This window comes from Hippocampus guttulatus, chromosome 16 (genome assembly GCF_054856545.1).
Source record: "Hippocampus guttulatus isolate MCC_2025c chromosome 16, RoL_Hgut_1.0, whole genome shotgun sequence".
Classification (NCBI taxonomy): Eukaryota; Metazoa; Chordata; class Actinopteri; order Syngnathiformes; family Syngnathidae; genus Hippocampus; species Hippocampus guttulatus.
The window spans coordinates 4648086-4667524 of NC_141276.1; the positions used below are offsets into that span (position 1 = coordinate 4648086).

The window sequence follows — 19439 nt, forward strand, 5'->3', positions numbered from 1 at the left end:
ATACCTGGTGGATTTGGAATGATATGATATAATGTTGGTCACGATGGTGAAGGAGAGTTGACGTTTCTTATTAGGTAGTGTTTGAAAAATCACAAACGCACTGCTAAGGTTTTAGGTGCGCGCGAGGTTTACTAGAACCATTTTGCCACACGGGGGCGGTATTGCGCCAAATTGGGTGCACTTGATGTCTTGCAACATCTGGGCCGGGTTGGGGAGAGGGTGGTGCAGAGGCCCCACATGGACTGTGCAAGTGGAAGCAAGCCGTTGTTACGCTTAGATGTCGAGGGAAAAGTTGGAGCTCATGCGTGAACATCCATCACGCTGCACTGAAAAACTCCGAGGATCACATTTTGGAATTGAAGAAACCGCCAGCAATGGTCGCTATTGAACGCACGTCTTGTCAACTGTGGATTTTATTTGTATTTTTTTTTAACTTTTGGTAGCTGGTGTTGCTCGGGGAAGCGGGCGTAATTGGCAGGTATGCGATTAGCCCACTTTTGAACCGGATTTGCAATTTTTCCAATCACCTGAATTCTGCGAAGGGATTACAAATACAAGAGGACATGGCGAGCGAGAGGAAACCAAGGCTTTGTGTCATGACAAAAGGGGAGCAAGGCTACGGCTTTCACTTGCACGGCGAGAAAGGCAAGACCGGGCAGTTCATCCGCAAAGTGGAGCCCGGCTCGTCCGCAGAAGCGGCTGGTTTACGCGCGGGGGACCGCCTGGTTGCGGTCAACGGCGTCAACGTGGAGCGAGAGACACACCACCAGGTATTCACAATGCAATAAACGCCGCCACAAATGGAATTTGGAGTCGGTTATGTGGCACCGTTTTATTAAGGCACGCTTCAAATTACAACCCCAGACAAACCGGATGATTTGGGGGCGCAAAAAGCAGGAATCTGTTCAGTGGCTATGTGGAGTATGTTACAGCGCTGATATTATTATAGTTTACATCCTGAGATTACAATTTTCCATTTTCTGTTATTGTTGACACCCTTTTATTTGATGTTATTGAATTTTTAATAAAACGATTTCAGTATAGGGCGGCCCGGTAGTCCAGTGGTTAGCACGTCGGCTTCACAGTGCAGAGGTACCGGGTTCGATTCCAGCTCCGGCCTCCCTGTGTGGAGTTTGCATGTTCTCCCCGGGCCTGCGTGGGTTTTCTCCGGGTGCTCCGGTTTCCTCCCACATTCCAAAAACATGCATGGCAGGCTGATTGGATGCTCTAAATTGTCCCTAGGTGTGAGTGTGGGCGTGGATGGTTGTTCGTCTCTGTGTGCCCTGCGATTGGCTGGCAACTGATTCAGGGTGTCCCCCGCCTACTGCCCGGAGACGGCTGGGATAGGCTCCAGCACCCCCCGCGACCCTAGTGAGGATCAAGCGGTTCGGAAAATGGATGGATGGATGGATTTCAGTATATATTTTTATTTTATTAGGTTAAATCTGTTTTGACTGCTACCCAACCTTGGTCATTGACGTTTATGGTGTTTATTTTGTACGCCTACCATATTTTTTCCCCTAAAAAGCTGTTATGAAAGTGTCAAAGGTTCTATTTTGAGCGGCGCACCACCCATAGTAAAAAGCCACAGAATTGCTACAAGTGTCATGCCTAACACCCAGGGGTGTCAAACTCATTTTAATACCAGGAGACATTGTTGTTATGTTTTCCCGCAGATGACAGCTGCAACTCTGACAAAAAAAAAAATGTAATGACCTCATACCATTATATATTTTTAGCCGCGGTCTACACCTACTGGATCGGTCTCGAACAATGCATTTTGATATGCAATAGATTTTAGAGAAAAGTGCGTCAGGCTTACACTGGTCGTACGTGACACAAGAGACCTCCATGTACTTAAAAGTTGTGCAAACCTGTTGATCAAGACTGTAGTCTGGAAGTTCCTTGACAGTAATTGAGGATGTGACAAACTAGTAGGCTTTTGCCAAGCTGTGCTGTGGGAAGATTGCGACATACTTTGTGCTGCGGATACAGATTCCTGCACTTTGATTGTCACCGTAGATTTCTGGTAAACTTAAAAGCCCAAAGTCTGCAGATCACGTTGCTCACCCAAAATATTCGAGGGGTTCATTTGTGTCCATCATTGAACTTTGTCTCCCATCCTGCAGGTGGTACAGCGGATCAAAGCTGTGGAAAATGAGACCAGACTACTGGTGGTGGATCAGGAGACGCACGAATGCCTGCGTAACCTGCGCCTCACGGCCACAGAGGAGATGGCCATACCCGGAGAAGAGCCACCTCCCCCGTTCTTGCCCCCGGACCCCCCCAGCCCCGCGCCGACTTCACTCCCGACCTCACCCAGCGAGGATAAGCCCGAGGAGGAAAGGAACGGCTCTGCCATGCTGCAGTCCATGCTACAGAGGAGTACGAGTTGTCAGGTGCCAAAACACACCAGGAGGCTACCATCATTGGCTGTGAAGAAGGTAAACACGTCACCTGCTTTCATAATCACTGACAAAAATAGAGTCATTCTTTTTTTTTTTAAAACCCCAAATTCTTGAATAAGTGGAAGTATACTTGTGTCTTCCGCGTTTTTTTTTATGACTCATATCTTTGTGATGAAAAGCATCACTCGTGTCACTCGCCTCATCTCGACTGCATCCTCCTTATCTGACACTGATAGCACTGCGACTGCTACAAGCAAGACTGCTACTGGCGCTTGTTATCAGTTCATAGTTTTAGGGAAAAAAGACCATCTCATTTCGCCTAACAGATTATAAGTCAAACACGTCAGTCCCCAAAAGAACCACTCATTGGTATGCTAGGCTCACTTTCACATGATGCTACTATGCTAGCCATGGGAGTTGTGTGTTTTATTAGTTGAGTTGAGTCATCGCAACTATACCACAAGCTATATGATCGAAATTGGTTATTAAGAAAACGTGATGCATATACCTTGCTTTTAGTTTCTCCATATCCAGCTCTTGCGCCACTTCACGACCGGCGAGCTTGTCGCGCTGAGAATGCGAATCTTCTGAGTGGCCAGAAGGCTTTTAGAAGGTCTTCCAGATGTTATGTTAGAAGAGGTCAACAATCCAGTAAGTTCAGACCCCGTGACCTCGGAAAAATGCGTTGATTCTGCAAAACAGGAAAGCCACAGAAAGGCATATTTCTCACACAAACATAATTCAAAAGCCTTTTGACCCTCCTACTCATATAGTTATTTCCATCTTGTCTTAGTTACTTGTCCTGTGGTATACGCCAGCAGCATTTCGGCATCTTTAAATTCACTGTTTAGATGCGTACCGACATAAAAATCGCCACACGGTTCCTCACTCTGGAAGCCAAAGACGCTTTTTCCGCAACACGTGTTTTCACTTAGATGCGCCCCGTCCAGATGCCAGTGGCTCTCTTTCAACGGGAGATGTGACAAGGCCTATCAGTTAAATCCGGAATGTTTGTCAACGCGGTTGCCTTTTGCGACCTGCGGAGAGGACTCCCAGTGAGTCACCTCGGGGTAATTCTCAACGAATGATTGTTTTATCTCACTCTTGTGTTTCATAACTTCGAACTATGACCCGGTAACAACAAAAGCCAGATGTTCTTGCTACTAGCAGAATGTTTGTTGCCACTGTAATCAGTGGCATATTTGTCGAGTAAACATCCTACGAGAGTGTTTGTGTTCATCCTCGTGGTTATTGCTTCATGTTTTCTTTCCTTTTGATTTGTGACATCACGCGGGCGGGTGTGGCAGTGGGCGGGTCCCTTTGCCGCCAAAGTGACGTGTCAGGTGTCACTTTTCTCGGGCAGACGCTCTTTTTAAGTGCCAACACGTGTGCTGTAAAACGCCGAAGGCCGGACGATGAAAATGAACGGCAAACAGATAACACGCGATCCCTCTTTTGCACGCGCAGCATAAAATGAGCCAGACATGTTCCTGGCTCTTATATTGAAAGGTGTTATATTGCGGGGGCATCTGGCGATCTCGTGCGGACATCTCGTGGTGTTTTGTTGTATTTTTTTCCAGACTTTTTGTTCCACTCCTGACCCACCACGCCGAGTTTGTTGAAAGCTAAACAGGATGCTTGTTGCTCGGTACATATTGTTCCGAATCTCAATTCAACACGCTGGAAAGAATGTTAACACGTGTTAAAGGCCACAAGTTACGCGTGCTCCTCAACCCTGGGACTTTTCTGACACACTTCATACTGTATATAGGTTATTTTATACATTTTGTTTTTCATTTTGCAGAGCATGTCTTGATCGCATCGAAATAATCACTTAATTCAGTTCATTTGTGACCGTCGTGTTGAAATGTGAGAGTGAAGCATTGATTTTTGCGAGTAAATAGACGCGCAGCTGCTGCAAACGTCCTTCTCGACCTCTGTCTCCAGGACGACGGAGAGAGGGGGAGAAAAAAAAAAGATGCAGCAGTGGTAGTCGAGAGCAATGCAGAGTTATAAACGCAAACATTCATATTTTAAGAGCGACGACGTTCTGTCGCGGTGGCATGAGTGTATTCGGGGCAGCTTTGTTTGCCTTCACTAGCTTTTGGAGAATGTCTTTAGGGTCGGTTCGTAGCATCTGGTGGAAGGGGAGCAGAGCACGTACGCCCCCGCTAATATGGACAGTCTTTCAGCAGTCATCATCACATCATCGAGAAACACCAGGAAGCCCATTCCATCAGAAGACGTTCACGGCCATGACACGACACCATGTTTGAGAGATTTATGTGGTCTCCCCAGATGCTCCTTTCCTTCTCCATATTGTTCTACTGAACATTGAGGAATCAGTATTTCGATTCATGAAGGCAAGTCATGATTGCGGACAATATTCTTGACTTCGGTTGAGGTTGTACAGCGTTTTTGTTTGTTTGATTGTTTTGTTTTATTTTTTATACTGAGGTATGGAGTCTGCAATCAGCCACTTCAATGCTCTTGTTGTGAGTTCCTGAGTTACTTTTTTGAAGGCAAAAAATATATATAAAAAAATTCCATTGCCAAGTCCGTGAGTCTCTGATTTTGGTCTCCAGGGTTTCCAGACTTCGGTACACAAACAATTTTCATTTCAAAATTCGGAATAAGCTGACATTAACATTGTGTCCCTTGCCCCTGAAAGTGGAGGTACACTGCATATGATATTTGTGAAAATCTTAGGCACATCTGGGTTTTTTTTGGTTATTTTTGTCTTTGTTTTCTTTTTTCGATCCACGTTTCACCGTTTTACCTTAAAGTGCGTGTTAAGAGACTTGTTGCGAGTGAGTCAGTGTGTGTACTTCATCTGACTAACATCTGGAGCTCGTGTTTAGTAAGCCCCCAAGGTCCCAAGCCCGTCTTTTCTCGAATACCAACTATGTTACGTCAAGACACAGGGGCCTGCGCCATGCGTTGGTGTGTGCGTGTCGTCCTCTTGGATGTAAAAGAGTCTCGACGGGGGGAAATGCAAGACTGATATTTAACTCCTCTGGTAGTCATGAATGGTGTAGCAAGTCAGATGTCCTCCATACCAAGAGGCACGCTCATTTATATGTTCGCTGTCCTGAATGTGGGGAAACGGGCCTGGCATCTTCTTACGTAAGGCGTGATCATCAACATTCTGAAACGACATGCTTTTTATTTGAAAGACTTTTTCTTGCTCTGGGGTTCTGCATTTTACCCTGAAGCTACCGCATGATTTTTGTGCATTAGTGGTAGTTAGTCGTTAAAGCTAGCTAGTCTTAACTGTTATTGTACTAATTAATATATGGGACTTTAAAGTTTAAACGTCACTTGAAATATTGCATTACAAATGAGACAGTCGGACGCCGAATGGATTCTTTCATTTTTAAAATGAACAATGAATCTCCACGTGCGCTGGAAAACTCTCTGACGCCACCTTGTGGCATCTTGACTTCACTTAACGATTTTGAAGTGAGTTGAGGAGTTTCATTCGGACAGAAATTGTCATTTGTTGCCATCTCCTGGCATCTGGTGTCAAGGAACTCTGTTGAAGGGAGTTGAGGAGTTTTATTCGGACGACAATCATATTTTGGCGGCTATCTGGTAGCACTTTTATGTGGGTATAAACTATTTTAGCGGGGGTGGGGGGGTGCTCACTGTGCCTCACCATGAGGATAAGTGGCTCAGGTAATAATGGATGGATGGATGATTTTACAGGACAGTTAAGTGTACTTGAGCGCCGAATACAAACCCGTGTACAAAAAACATAAATGCTGGGATCTGTTCTGGGTGGTCAACCGCTAAAGTAGGCAATCTTTGGTTGCTATGGCAACGACAGCGACGACAATGTCCTTATTCCAAGCCGGTGTGCCATTCATACTACCGTGACAGCGCAGCTGTTATTGTGATGTAAAAATAGATGACATTCGGTTACTTTAAGTATGATTTGTGGGACATCAATCTGCATGTGCTGCCCACACGACAGGACTGGCAACATGATTTGTTTGGCTTTCATCAGAAAGGCTTGTCGATTGTACGTTGCGCTCTACAGGTCATTTGTTCTGTCCTTTGAAATATTCACTTTGCTTTGGTGCACACGCACAGCTGTGATGCAGCGCACGTGCCCTCGTTTTGATTATCGCTGCGTCCTTAATATGCTTTTCTAGCATTCTGCGGGCCGTATCTAGGATGATCAAGTAGTTTTTGTGCACGCTCATTTACAAACTTAATGCAATGTTAATACAATAAAAGATCCGCATCCCAAAGAGTAACTGAAGGTCAAAACTTGTTTGACCACCGCGGTGAATTGTGTATCCACAGAAAGAGCCGTTTTCCAAAATGGCGATAAATCCACTGGGATGATTCAGAGAAATAACATTTATTTGAAGAGAGCACCACATTTGACAAATATTGATTTGATCCTATTTCAGACAAATAATCGTCTCAGCCTGAACACGCTCAACAAAAGATCATGGTCACGAGACAGTCGAATGGCTTGGCAAGATTTATGTTGCTGCGTGTTTGAAAGTTGCTGTTCAGACCATATAGGTAACAGCTTGCAACGATTTAGTGGTTAACTGCTCATTATATCATATATCAACCGATCCAGTGTGAAAATAACACTCTCGTACGTGGCGCTGCACACAGTTTAAAGAAAACAAACTTGCTGACAGCCAAAAGAGGCAACGTGGAACATCTGCCAACTACTGATAACGAGGGTGTGAACGTGTGCATGACATCACTGATATCAACACAGAGATTATGTGAAAACAGAAAACTGGGTGGGGACACAGGCACACTGAATTAAAAAAAAAAAGTAATAATTAAAAAACACTTCTCAAGAGTGCTAGTGACTTTTTTAGCTTGACGCAGTGCTACGATTGTGTAAACATGCCGAGGCTGCAGCGGGTTTAGTTGTGTTCTATGAAGCGAGCTCAGGAAGAGCACACAAGGCCGTTACACACACCCACACAAAAAACGGTTCTCATGTCCTCTTACTCTCTCTGTCTCTCGCTCTCATCTTGTGCATTGTCCTCTCTCGAGTCCCTTCTTTCCAATTCCCCTTTTTTATCCATCTGTCATTTCCGCTCGGCCTCTTCTCTTCAACTGATCTCCTCTGAATTATTTTCTCTTTCTTCTCCGGTTAAGCAACACTCACAGCAAGACGAGCTTTGGAGCAAAAAAGTTTTCATTTAAGAGGGCTTTTGTACTCAAGTGTCTGATTAAGCTCAGCATTAATATCTGGACTCCTATCTGTAGGTTTTACCCCTTTGGATCTTAGTCCCCCAGGTTCGGTGACTGTCGCCATGCCAACCCAAATTGACATTTGCCAGTTATGCCGGCACTGCTACTGTTTGTTCCTCCGTGGCATGAACACGAGCAAAAGGAATCCTTGCGGTTATTTTTAATGATGATGAACTTTCAAGTCACTCACCGCTAGCAGGTATGCTAATGATGATTCGAGGAAATGTCACATTATGAGGAAATATAATAATGATGCTCTTCCACATTATACTTTTTTCCGCCATTTTGTCCATTTACATCATAAACGCTTCGTCACTACACAATGACATGAATTCAACAATGTCTGTTATTGTATTAATATGACTGCAGTTTGTCTCACATCTACAGTTGTTTTAAAAACAGTGGCGCCTTGACCTACGAGTGACCCGAGGTTTTCGAGACGAGAGTCACTTTTGCTTTGACATATTAGTGGGAATTTGAGACGTTAAAGAATGTTCAAAAATAGGCTTCAATCTGTTTGTTACCACGACCAGATGAGGTTTCCTGTCCAACTAAACATAAAACAAAAAATAATTACAAATTGTTTCTTGAAAACATCCACATGACTGCCTTTGGAACGTCCGAGAGCTTCATGCTAACAGCCCTCCATGCTAACGGCCCCTTGCAAAACACCACTGTTAACACAAATAGCGTCATAGTTATGGTGTTGTAAATAAACCTTTAAACGACAGATATTTGAACACAAATGGTAAAGCAATACATGTAGACCAGGATCAGTATATCATTCCAAATCCGTCCAAAAATATATCCTACTCCCGCTGAAGTACCAGACCCAGTTTAAGGGCAAATAAGACATCAGCCACCTCGTGGTGATTGGTGATATCACCACTTAAAACGACAGTCGACCCCCTACATATATGAAGCTCGGCACTCAAAGTGTCAATGTAACCAAGATGGTGGCAATGCACTACTTTTGTCTCAAGAAAACACCTTAACTCACATCAGCATAGTTATCTGGCACAAATATCAACATCACCGCCTCAGAACAACAAGTATTGATTGCAGACTGCAGAAACCTAAAAGGCTCGATAGTCCAACTTCTATTCCTCAGTGACTATATTTGCAGTATAATGCCGCCAACATTTGGGTTCATGGTTAATTAAAATATTTGGTTCCAGAAACATTCTGAATAACCCGTTTACATGCCTGAGCAGAAAGAGTTACTCCCGCATACAAAATAATTGAATTCAATTGGGATATCCCCATCCAAGCCGCAACAATGTCATGACGCAAATAGACGTCAGTTCCACTTCCATCCAAAAACAAAAACAGCAGCAGTACGGCGGATCACCAACAGTGCGGAGCCAATAGCAGGTCACCTCTTGTTGGTACTTTGATTCTGGTACTGACACATCAGCAGCACTTAAAAGCATTTTCCAGCAGTCCTCTATATAGTTTGGCGTTCGTACAAATCCGACTTTGCCGTGCCGCTCTCTCGATACTTTCTCCCGTCAACCAAAGACATGATGTCTTTCACCACACCTCGTTCCAAAAAGTATGACGCGGTGTGTGTTACCTCTGCTTGTTTTTTTAGTTTTTTTTCCCGCCGGGTTGCACAGCAGACGCGGTATAGAAATACTTCCTGTATTCAAAAGATCAAGATTCCTTGCAAATAGAACATGCCCGGAATACAAGTGGGTGTTCCCTTCAATATTCAGAGACACGTTTACTGGCTTTTGTGGGTGTTTCCACCACCTTGGGCAACCGGATCATTGCTAATATTACAGAAAGGGTTATTTGACTTGCATGTAAACATGACCAATGAGTTGGCTTTCTCGGCTTGTACTTGGGCAATCCCCTGCCTTCATTAGCTCCAGTTTCGCTAAATGAAAATAGACCAGTCCTCTTAATTGCTTTTAAGGGAGCCATACTCAACTGGAAAAACTACCTCATTAGTGGAGGGAGTAAGGTTTATGGTAATGCCCCGAGGGTTGACTTGCATCTAATTGTAACTCCGCAACATGAACATGAGAGTCATTTAGCCTGACACTGCTATTCTGAATGGCTTAACTGTTACTTACACTGGTCAAAAAATGTTTACTATTTTTATTTATTTTTTTATCAGAGATGCAAGTAAACTTTTCGAGATTATTATTATTATTATTATTATTGCGCTGATTCTGAAACTGCCCTCATCTTATGTCTAGCAGATCAGGATTTAATATATGTAATATAGCAATATGCATCCATCTATCCATTTTTTGTTACGCTTTATCCTGACAAGGGTGGAGGGGGGTGCTGGAGCCTTTCAAAGCTGTCTTCGGGCAGTAGGCGGGGGACACATTGAACCGGTTGGTGTGGTCTTCTTAAGGGTTTCACGTTCTGTTGGCAATCGAAACGACCAAAAAAAAAACAAAATAAATGTCAGACTTGTTTACACAGAACGAAACAGAGGCTCATTGTGACTTGAAGTTAAAGGAATGTTTGGGATGTCGCTTTGAAAACACAACCTGCGTAAGGTTGTGTGTGTGTGTGTGTGTGTGTGTGTGTGTGTGTGTGTGTGTGTGTGTGCGCGCGTGTGTAAAAAGGCATAAAGCTGAACAAGATGACACAGCGGGTGCACGAGTTTCCCATGTGCACTTGTTTTGAGTCATCCCTGCATTCAAAATCAGGTTTTTCCAACACCTGTAACTGTTTCTGCTGCTCCCATGTGGGACGTTGACACATCAAGTCCCAAAGCTAACCAGATAAGCAGCTGTTTTATCCAATGTCAAGCTAATTTGCTGACAACGAGGGAAAGCAATATGTGTTTTGGGGTTTTTATTTTCCCTTCCCTATCCAAACAGTGGCAGGCCATGAATTTGGCATCTCGGCCTTCGGTGGGGACTCAATCGACTTAATCCACCTTGTCAAACCACCACATGTGGGGTGCAGGTGTCAATGATGTCACATTACCATGCTCGCGTTCCACACTATAATGTGTGTGACTTTGATAGGCGGGACCTGGCCTGGTGAGTGACGTGGGAGTCAGCAAATGAAGTGTTGACTGCAGCGGGCTCAGGTTAGAGGCTGGCTGCTAACCAGTTTGCGTATTGAGTGCCTGCTTCGAGAGAGAGATTTTTGCCTTCGCCCTTGTTATACAATTACCGTATTTTCCGCACTATAAGGCACTTCAGATTGTAGGCCGCACCTTTAATGAATGTCCTATTTTAAAACTGTTTTCATATATAGGGTGCACCACATTATATGGGGTATAGAATAGATGTGGTTGCGTTATGCATCCATTAGGTGGAGCTACGCTGAAGGGAATATAACACAGCTTTATATAGAGCTTTCACTACCACTGCGGCTGTAATAAAGCGCTTACTAATACTACATCCAAAAAATCTGAATATTGAACCATATATAAGGCGCATCGGATTATAAGGAGCACCTTCGGCTTTTGGGAAAATTGAATGCTTTTAGGTGCGCCTTGTAGAGAGAGGTCTTACTCTCTCCTGATCTCCCTCTAATATTTGACTCATAAAGGATTTTGGACTTGCGTGATTCAAACCAAACACGTTTACGGAGTTGCATTTCAATCAATGGTCTCTGTTTGGATTCTGTTACCGAGGCGCAAATCACACGCCATGCTGTGTTCACCCTGCACTCACTCAGCAAGGATCTAACTTGTGACTGATGAAAGATGGCGACCAAGACGGCGGAGACCTGGGGGGTGGGGGGGGGGGTCGAGTCATGAGGGGCAGACGGAGGTTACATTGGCTCTCACCCCCCGCCCACCCCACCAACCCACACACATAATCATTCGCAGCTGTGCAGTGTTTATCCAAGAAAGGTTCCATTGGAACTGGAAACCTCTGTCATGTTGCCGAATCGCTCAATTTATCTCACATTTCTGTGTGTCGTCGTCAATTGCTCTTTTCTCTTTCTCTTCTGGAACTCTGTCTCAATCCTCCCTGCTGCATCTGATGAGCTTTGCCTCCCACACTCTCTCTCTCTCCCCCTCCCTGTCCATTTCTTCCCGCGCTCCCTATTTCTGCTATTTGTTCTCAAAAGCCCACTTCCCACTTTTCAAAAGACTTTCTATTCCCCTTCTCCTGTGGAAGATCCGCCCCTGCTTCCCAGTCCTGGCAAGGCCGCTTCCAGTCAGGAGGAGTGAGAATCCGAAGGGATTCATGAGCCAGAAATGGAACCATATGTCGCCATCTGGGTTATTAGGAGAACGAGAGGCATTGCTGTTTTGCATTTGTGATCACCCCACAGGAAGTTTTTTTTTTTTTTTAGGTTTTGGGGGGATATTATGGTTTTTAAGCGGTCTTTCATCACGTGAGCAACAGTTTCACCAAGCGGTACAGTTCAGGATGGTGCACCTTTTAATTTTTTTATTTTATTTTTTTTTACGGTGTATTCTTGCAATACAGTGACAATGTCATAAAAACACTTTTTTTGTAATGTTAATTTCGTTTCTTCCGGTAGTTCAATGTACTTAACGTAAATATTTTAAAATGAAAACGTTTTTCGAGTTTTATGCTGATCTCATGACTTGAGCTTTTTTATTTATTTTTTTATGGCATAGTCAGTGTTACCCTCCTACTTCTGCTATCATTTACTCACACGAGAGATGCCGTTATTACCATCCCGCTACAAACACGAGCCAGACCAGTTTTTACTGTTCCAAACCCAAACTATAGTGTGCTTAATTGAACCAAACTGTGTGGAAATGTGGTCATATCCTCCCTATACTCAAAGTAGAGCTTCATTAGAGAGACACTCAGAACATTCAGTAATAAACCTTCACTCGTGTCATTGGGTTTGGGGAGGAAGAGATATCAGCTTGCCACTCAACCAGCTCCCCTACCGTTGCGCTTCTTTGCAGCGTAGGTGGACGATCAGTGCAATGATGTGATCAAAATGATACACCAACTATTTATTAATGTCCTCCTCCGTGCTGGGAGTGCTGTCAGTGACATGCTGCACATGGACACTCAGTCTCAATGAGAACGCTCCTCCAAAAAAAAAAAGAAGAGAGAATAGATTGCCTTTGCCTGGTGACACACACGCACGATGGCATAACAGCACGACTCACGCTTTTCTAGTCTTAGTTATTTAATACACATTGTTGTTTGAGTATTTTACTATATTGTGATGTGTTAGTCTTATAATATGCCTTCATGCACATCTCTAACTGGGAATCTCATGTTTCAGGAGATTTCCGTCCGTGCGGTTGCGCACACCCAGGCGGAGTCTCAATCACGGCTCCACGGTGACCCGTCGGAGCTCGCGCCGCGTCTATGCCACTTGGTGCGGTCTGAGACGGGCTACGGCTTCAACCTTCACAGTCATCGGGCCAGGCCGGGCCAGTACATCCGCTCGCTGGACACGGGCTCGCCTGCAGACCAGGCCGGGCTTCGACCTCAGGACAGAATTATTGAGGTAAGAAGAGCAGGGCACCCTTCTTTATCGCATTTGTTGATACAGACACTGTCACTGTCTATATGAAATCTTTTAGCATCAATTACCTTATCAACTGTTCAATCAAAAAAATCGAATGGATTTATGCCACACCACCATCCCATTGAAATATATTCCCAACGAGGTCCAACTATCCCGGCAGCAACACACCTTAACACGTAATTGAAAATCACATTTAGGCTTGCTGAAGCTTTTGGAAAGTAACCCTTTAGTCACGCCAATAGTAAACGTTTTCATATGACTTCATTTAACTTCAACACGTAGATTACCGTATTTTCCGCATTTATAAGTCGCACCTAAAAGCATTCAATTATCTCAAACGCCAACAGTGCGGCTTATCATCCGATGCGCCTTATATATATGGATCAATATTCTGATTTCTTGTGTAGTATTTTAAATGTTCTGTCAAGCGCTTTGTCACAGCTGCAGCGGTTATGAAAGCTCTATATAAATAAAGCTGTATTGTATTCCTTTAGTGTAGCTCCACCTAGTGGACACATAACGCAACCTCAGCCACTAGTGTAGCTTCTCTTCTACGCACCTTATAATGCGGTGCACCCAAAATAAAAGCAGTTTTAAAATAGGCCATTCATTGAAGGTGCACCTTATACTGTGAAGCACCTTATAGTGCAGAAAATACGGTATTTGCGTGTCATCCTTCTTCCTTGAAGATTCTAAATTGTTCAGCCACGAGTGTAGCTTCTCTTCTATGCGCCTTGTAATGCTGCTTGGTGATAAAGGGAACTTATCACTCTGGAATTATCATCACCATGATTATCAACCCAAACTGCAGGGACCGAACAGTAAAAGAAGAACAGCTAAATTTGCAGTGCATTTTACAAAAGCCCAACCACACGGCTTATTGAAAGCAGATGCTAGCCCCATGTGCACGCTGCATTTAAACCAATTACAAGTGCTGGGGTCAAGCTTGTGTCTGCCACCAAAACCTGAGATCTGGACTCCGTCTGCACTGTGTCAATGTGGAGAGTGGGAGGGAGGTAGGTCAGGTGGTCGAGAGCGTTTTTTGGAGTGCGGGGGGGGTAGTGGAGTCATAAATCAGTCTCATGCAGGGCACTGACAGGAGGAGTAATACAGAAAAAGAACCCACTTGAGGTCCCATTTCATTCTTGCTTTAAGGTAGAGTCATCCCATACAATATTGGTGAAACTTTGTGACGCATTCATAATCAAAAAGGAAGAAGTATAGTAATTTGACCACATTCAAACATTTGTTAAGGTTGAATAGCTCTCATCATTTTTGCAGGGACGTGACATAGTAGTGTGGCCGACAATAGTAATACAAATGAGTCACATTCAGCTCCACAATGTCTTTTTAGCAGTCACATCAAAGCCCCTACATCCCCCCCAACAAAACGAGTGTCCTCCTCAAACGGCCAGCGAAACGTGAAATATGTCATATGCCTGCAACTAGTTTTACCCCGACAGCATTTAGTCCCCCTTCCCATGACCTTTGTCATCTCCGACTCTCAGGCGCCAAACATCTCCCGAGGGTTCAAAAAGTCTTTTGCATGTTTTTAATTACATCGCGTTATACAGGGCCGGCTTGGAATTTTCCTCATGCGTTTTTAAGATTTAAGTGCTTCATTTAAATTGTCATTATTATTAGTATGAATAGTTTGCTATAATAAAATAAAACATATAAACATATATATACTAAAATAAAACATATAATCCTAAAATCTGAGCTATGGTATGTGACTCTATCGATGCTCAAAGAAAAAGGGCAATATAAATTGATTTACATGAAAGCAGCAGGCAAAACGCAGAGTGGGAACATTACGAGCGGTTGGATATCGAAAGCTCACCATGAGGAGCTGGAACGATCATGAATCTCTCGTTTTCTCACGCATGCACGCACGCACATACACATACAGACGGCTGCTCAGGTGTTTCCTATGGCCTCCCTCGAGAAGCAGCCCTGTTCCAACGGCACATATTAATTATCCCAGAGAACAGAGTGCATTGTCATATGTGGGATGCGGTGCTAATGAAAACTGCACAACATGACACCTGTTGTTAGACTGATGACAAAGATGCTTGTTTACTCTATTGCAAGCCCTTTACAGGGGAAATCAATGATTTTTTCTGTGTTTCATCTTGTTCATCCCGAAAGACCAGTTAAGTCCGTCTCAATCTACTTTTTTTTCCCAGTGCTTTATGATGAGCACTAATTTAGGTGCTCCTCGGGACAAAGACATATGAAACCAGGCCCGAAACCGAGAAGCGGCATTAAAAATTGATGTACATGGCTAACTGTGCATGTTGTGAAACTACCTGACACAGGAAGGTGCAGGTCTAGACACAAGCTTTGCCCCCCCTACGGACACACAGAGCCCACTTAATACAAAGCCAGGGTGCATGCTGAGGTCAGTCAAATGCACATGTTGCAGTCAATCAATACTTCATCACGATAGCACCTTTCATACTTGGAAAAAGCAATACAAAGAGCAAAACAGAACAGGGAAGGAAAGACAACACAAGCCTGCCACACCCCCGCAGTCTACGAGCCCCACTTCCCACCCTATACACACACCACAGCTACCTGATTTTTCCAAATGTCCCTGCTTTCCAAAACGGTGCAGTAATTCATCACTCAAATTGAGAACGCTCGCTTCCTCGTCTTGAGTAGCTTGAACACGACAGTATGTTGACCTATGACGCCCTCTACTGGTTGGATGAGAAAGTGTGACCAAAAATAGATAGACGATGCTTTGGATTTTTTCCCCCAGAATCTATTTGAGAGGCAAGGAAAAATTCTGAATGTTTTTTTCTTAATTGCCATGAATGCTTATTCTCTTCTATATTTTACAATTTGGCCAAGGAAGTTACACTTTCACAACCAAGCAGGACTGTCATTGACCTGATTTCAACAAAATGGGTATTACAGAAGACTCGTGAGCACAGCAATAATTGTCTTCTCTACTTTTTGTAATGTTTTGTCTGTTAGGTAAATGGCGTGAACATCGAGGGCATGCGGCACTCCGAGGTGGTGGCCTTCATTAAGAAAGGAGGCAATGAAACCTGGCTGCTGGTTGTGGATCCGGACACGGATGAATACTTTAAGATGAAGGGCATCATCCCCACTGTCAGCAATGTGAAAGGTAAAATGTCACCACTTGGCTCAAAAATATTAGTGCAATCTGCTCAGAAAGTGGTTAGTGCCAACAATGGTGAATGTTACATGTGTTCAATGCTTACACAGATGAGGTCTGTGCAGTGTGGCAAATAGTGAACAAATCGTCAGTTGAAGTTTATCGTCAAACTAAACATAAAACAAAGAGAATTGCCCATTGTGTCCTTAAAACAACTGAAAAACTGCATAAAGACAAGCCCTGCTGGCTTGACATTGTATGATAACATACAATGGAAAAAGCTATTCACATAACTATTATATGCACATGCTATATGCTAACTATTAGCATCGGTAGTTGCGGTTTTGGAACCTCTTTAGCAACAGATATTTGAACAAACAGTGGAGTATTTCAATGGGGAAATGTGATCTGAGATAAAAATGCTTTGATAAAGCATGAGGGAAACAAAACTGTTTTGTGGACTGGCTTAAAGGAAGTGTTCAAGTATGCATTCTGATTGTTGTCATAGATTACGATGGTCCCTCGATCTCCAACGGATCTCACAGCCCTCTCATGAACGGCAGCTCCACGTCACATTCCATCGGGTCAACGACCTTCAATCACAGGAGCCACGGCAACGGCACACAGGTGGGTGCGCTTATTGGTCACTCCCACCGTCTTTGCAAGCACCGGCATTGTCGTAACCTCCAACTTTTGTATTGTGTGTCCGCTCTAGCTGGCGGCCGACGAGCGAAGTCGATTTTCGGACCCGTTCGCCGAAATCGGCCTGAGCGCCACGGCGGCCGAGGAAAAGCGGAAGCTCCACGCCAAAGAGAAGAGGCGGGCACCGCAGATGGACTGGATGAAGAAATACGAGCTCTTCAGCAATTTCTAAGGAGACGCTTCCAACAGGAGAGGAGGATTTGAATGGATTTTGAAGAGCAACTCTTGATATTTTAGGATCACTCTTTGACTCTGGCGGACATTTTTGTATTAAAGTATATAAAGTGTTATACAAGCTTGATCATGGCAATGTGGAGTTGCCATATGGTCACTGTGACATCAATGATTGTGGCCCAGAAGATCACTGTGAGATGGGGACGCCATCCTCCTCAAGGAAACTAGCTGAACGTGTGCAGCAGAGGGCAGACCGGCCCCACAAATACAACATGACCTTATATGATTTTTTTTTTTTTTTGGTGTCATTCTTAATTTGTTCGAGACAAGAAGTGATTAAGGTTATGTATTCTGGGTGCATTTACTCCCAAAAGTGGTCTAATGTGAAAAAAAAACACATCAACGTGGTAGAGATTAGATGAGCAATGGAAAGTGTATTTTCCTTTCAATGGCGACCTGCATTGAAGAGACAGTATTACAATAAAATTATATTTTTAAAGTTGGGACTATCAAATGAAGCAGAGACCGAACACAAGTACAGTACTCCTCATTAGCAAATGAACTCAATGTGTAATGTGATGCCAAGTTGCCTACAATCACGATGATATCACGATACAGCTAATGCATGACAATCAATAAGCAACTTCATTGATTTTCTTCTGAGAATAGCTTACCAAGGATGGGACATTGTGATGTCCTCGCAATGTTTTAGAAGTGATCATTTGAAAATGTTTCTAGAAATAAAGTGCTGCAAACTGGTATTCATCTGTTTCCTAATCATTGTGAAAAAATCATGAACGTGTATCAATGAGTATCGTTTATTATTCATGTTCATTTGAGCAAATGTGTTATTGCAGACGCTTTGCGTACCCAAGAAGTAGAAGGTTGATGACCCCTGATGAGACAAAATTTATCATACTTTTGAAGTACAAGTACATTTTGGTGAACTGAGTCTGCCAGCGGAGTGAACAAAGGGGAGCTTGTGAATGAATGGCGTCATAAATGCTCCGAGGCATTCGAAACTCAGACAGTCCAAGCTCAGCTACGCTTTGCGTCGCGGAAGAAGTTTGTGAGGATTTTTAGAAAGGATTATTCCCTGCACACAAAACAGCAGCTGTCATGCACATGCCGGTGGGTGTCATTTAATGTGTTAATATAACTGCTGTGTTTGGAATGGATCCGCAGGTTGGAAAAACGTCATTTGTGTGGACAATGTACATGTTTTTTTGTTTTTTTTTTAACTTATCCAAAGCCACCCACTTCAGTTGGTTCAGTAAGACTTTGTTCTCTCAACGCTTCAATAACAAGCAAACGCTGTTGCAAAAGCTGACACGTGCACTTGACGCGGTTGCATTTTCAATAAAATGTGAATATGGCATTGCAGAGTTTTTCTTATATCACATTCAAGACCCCCCACCCCCTCGCACTCTGTGTCGCTCCAGATGAGGATTACGGCGGTATACGGTTTCATCCTGTTCTCTCAGAATTCTCCAGCTGCTCAGGCCACACAAATGTCAAAGATGTGTGTGAATGCATGTGTACGTCCATTGTCTGCCTTGCACGACGCAAATTTTGTTGTACAGAGTTGTCATTGTCCTGTCCTGACAGATTTGGGGAGAAAATTCCAAATACTCTCTCGTCGTGCTGCACTTGAAATTTCAAATGTGCTGTAAATGTAACCAAAATTAAAACTACTGTACTCACAACAGCCAGGAAATACATTCGGGATGTGGGTGAAACTTCATTTTAGATATTGTGCACCAATATAAGCGCGACAAATTCAAAGCCTTATCTGATGCGATGTGACAGACGAATAAATAGATTCAACGTAAAATGGGATTTTCTGGCCAAATGCACAATCTGGATTTGATCGAGATGAAACTTGGTTCGGCATTGCAGCTTCAGAGCCTGCATACACATTACATTTTTTTATTCACATTGCATTTTTCTCCCCCCATCAGAAATATCCATCACCTATTAGCTTATTACAAAAGATGAGGATTATTTTTCAAATTTGTTTTGTTTGGCTGTTATTCTAGTGAAATTTCAAACGATAACATTTACGAAATTAACAATGGGCCAAAACCACAAAATGTGTTTTTTTTCCTGAAATGTATGCGCAAACATCGTCATAAAATTTGTAATTTCGACAACGTTACCATGATCATGTAGAACAATGTCCCTGTTTTCTGCTGGAAGTTAATCGAACGCATTGTGAAACATTCAAAACTGTAACCTCACTTGACACTGCATTTTTCCCAGTGTGACAGAAATCTGAAACGTTTCTGATTGGTCGTGTGCCGTGAGATTTTCCTATTGTGCCTCGCTCCATAGAG

General features: G+C 43.5%; 2 protein-coding genes across 2 annotated transcripts in view; one reads left to right on the forward strand and one right to left on the reverse strand.

Annotated features, from left to right (window-relative positions):
* LOC147192616 (LITAF domain-containing protein-like) overlaps nt 1-19439 on the reverse strand; it is a 51352-nt gene that overhangs the window by 14103 nt on the left and 17810 nt on the right. Inside the window, exon 2 of the mRNA XM_086133073.1 lies at nt 2917-3099. The gene's annotated coding sequence lies outside the window, so the exon portion shown is untranslated. The remainder of the gene's footprint in view (nt 1-2916; nt 3100-19439) is intronic.
* LOC147192619 (Na(+)/H(+) exchange regulatory cofactor NHE-RF2) lies at nt 243-17864 on the forward strand. The gene is made up of 6 exons (XM_086133071.1): nt 243-770; nt 2130-2444; nt 12849-13076; nt 16083-16236; nt 16736-16854; nt 16943-17864. The coding sequence occupies exons 1-6, from the start codon at nt 564-566 to the stop codon at nt 17099-17101; spliced, it is 1182 nt and encodes a 393-aa protein (XP_085989197.1). The 5' UTR covers nt 243-563; the 3' UTR covers nt 17102-17864.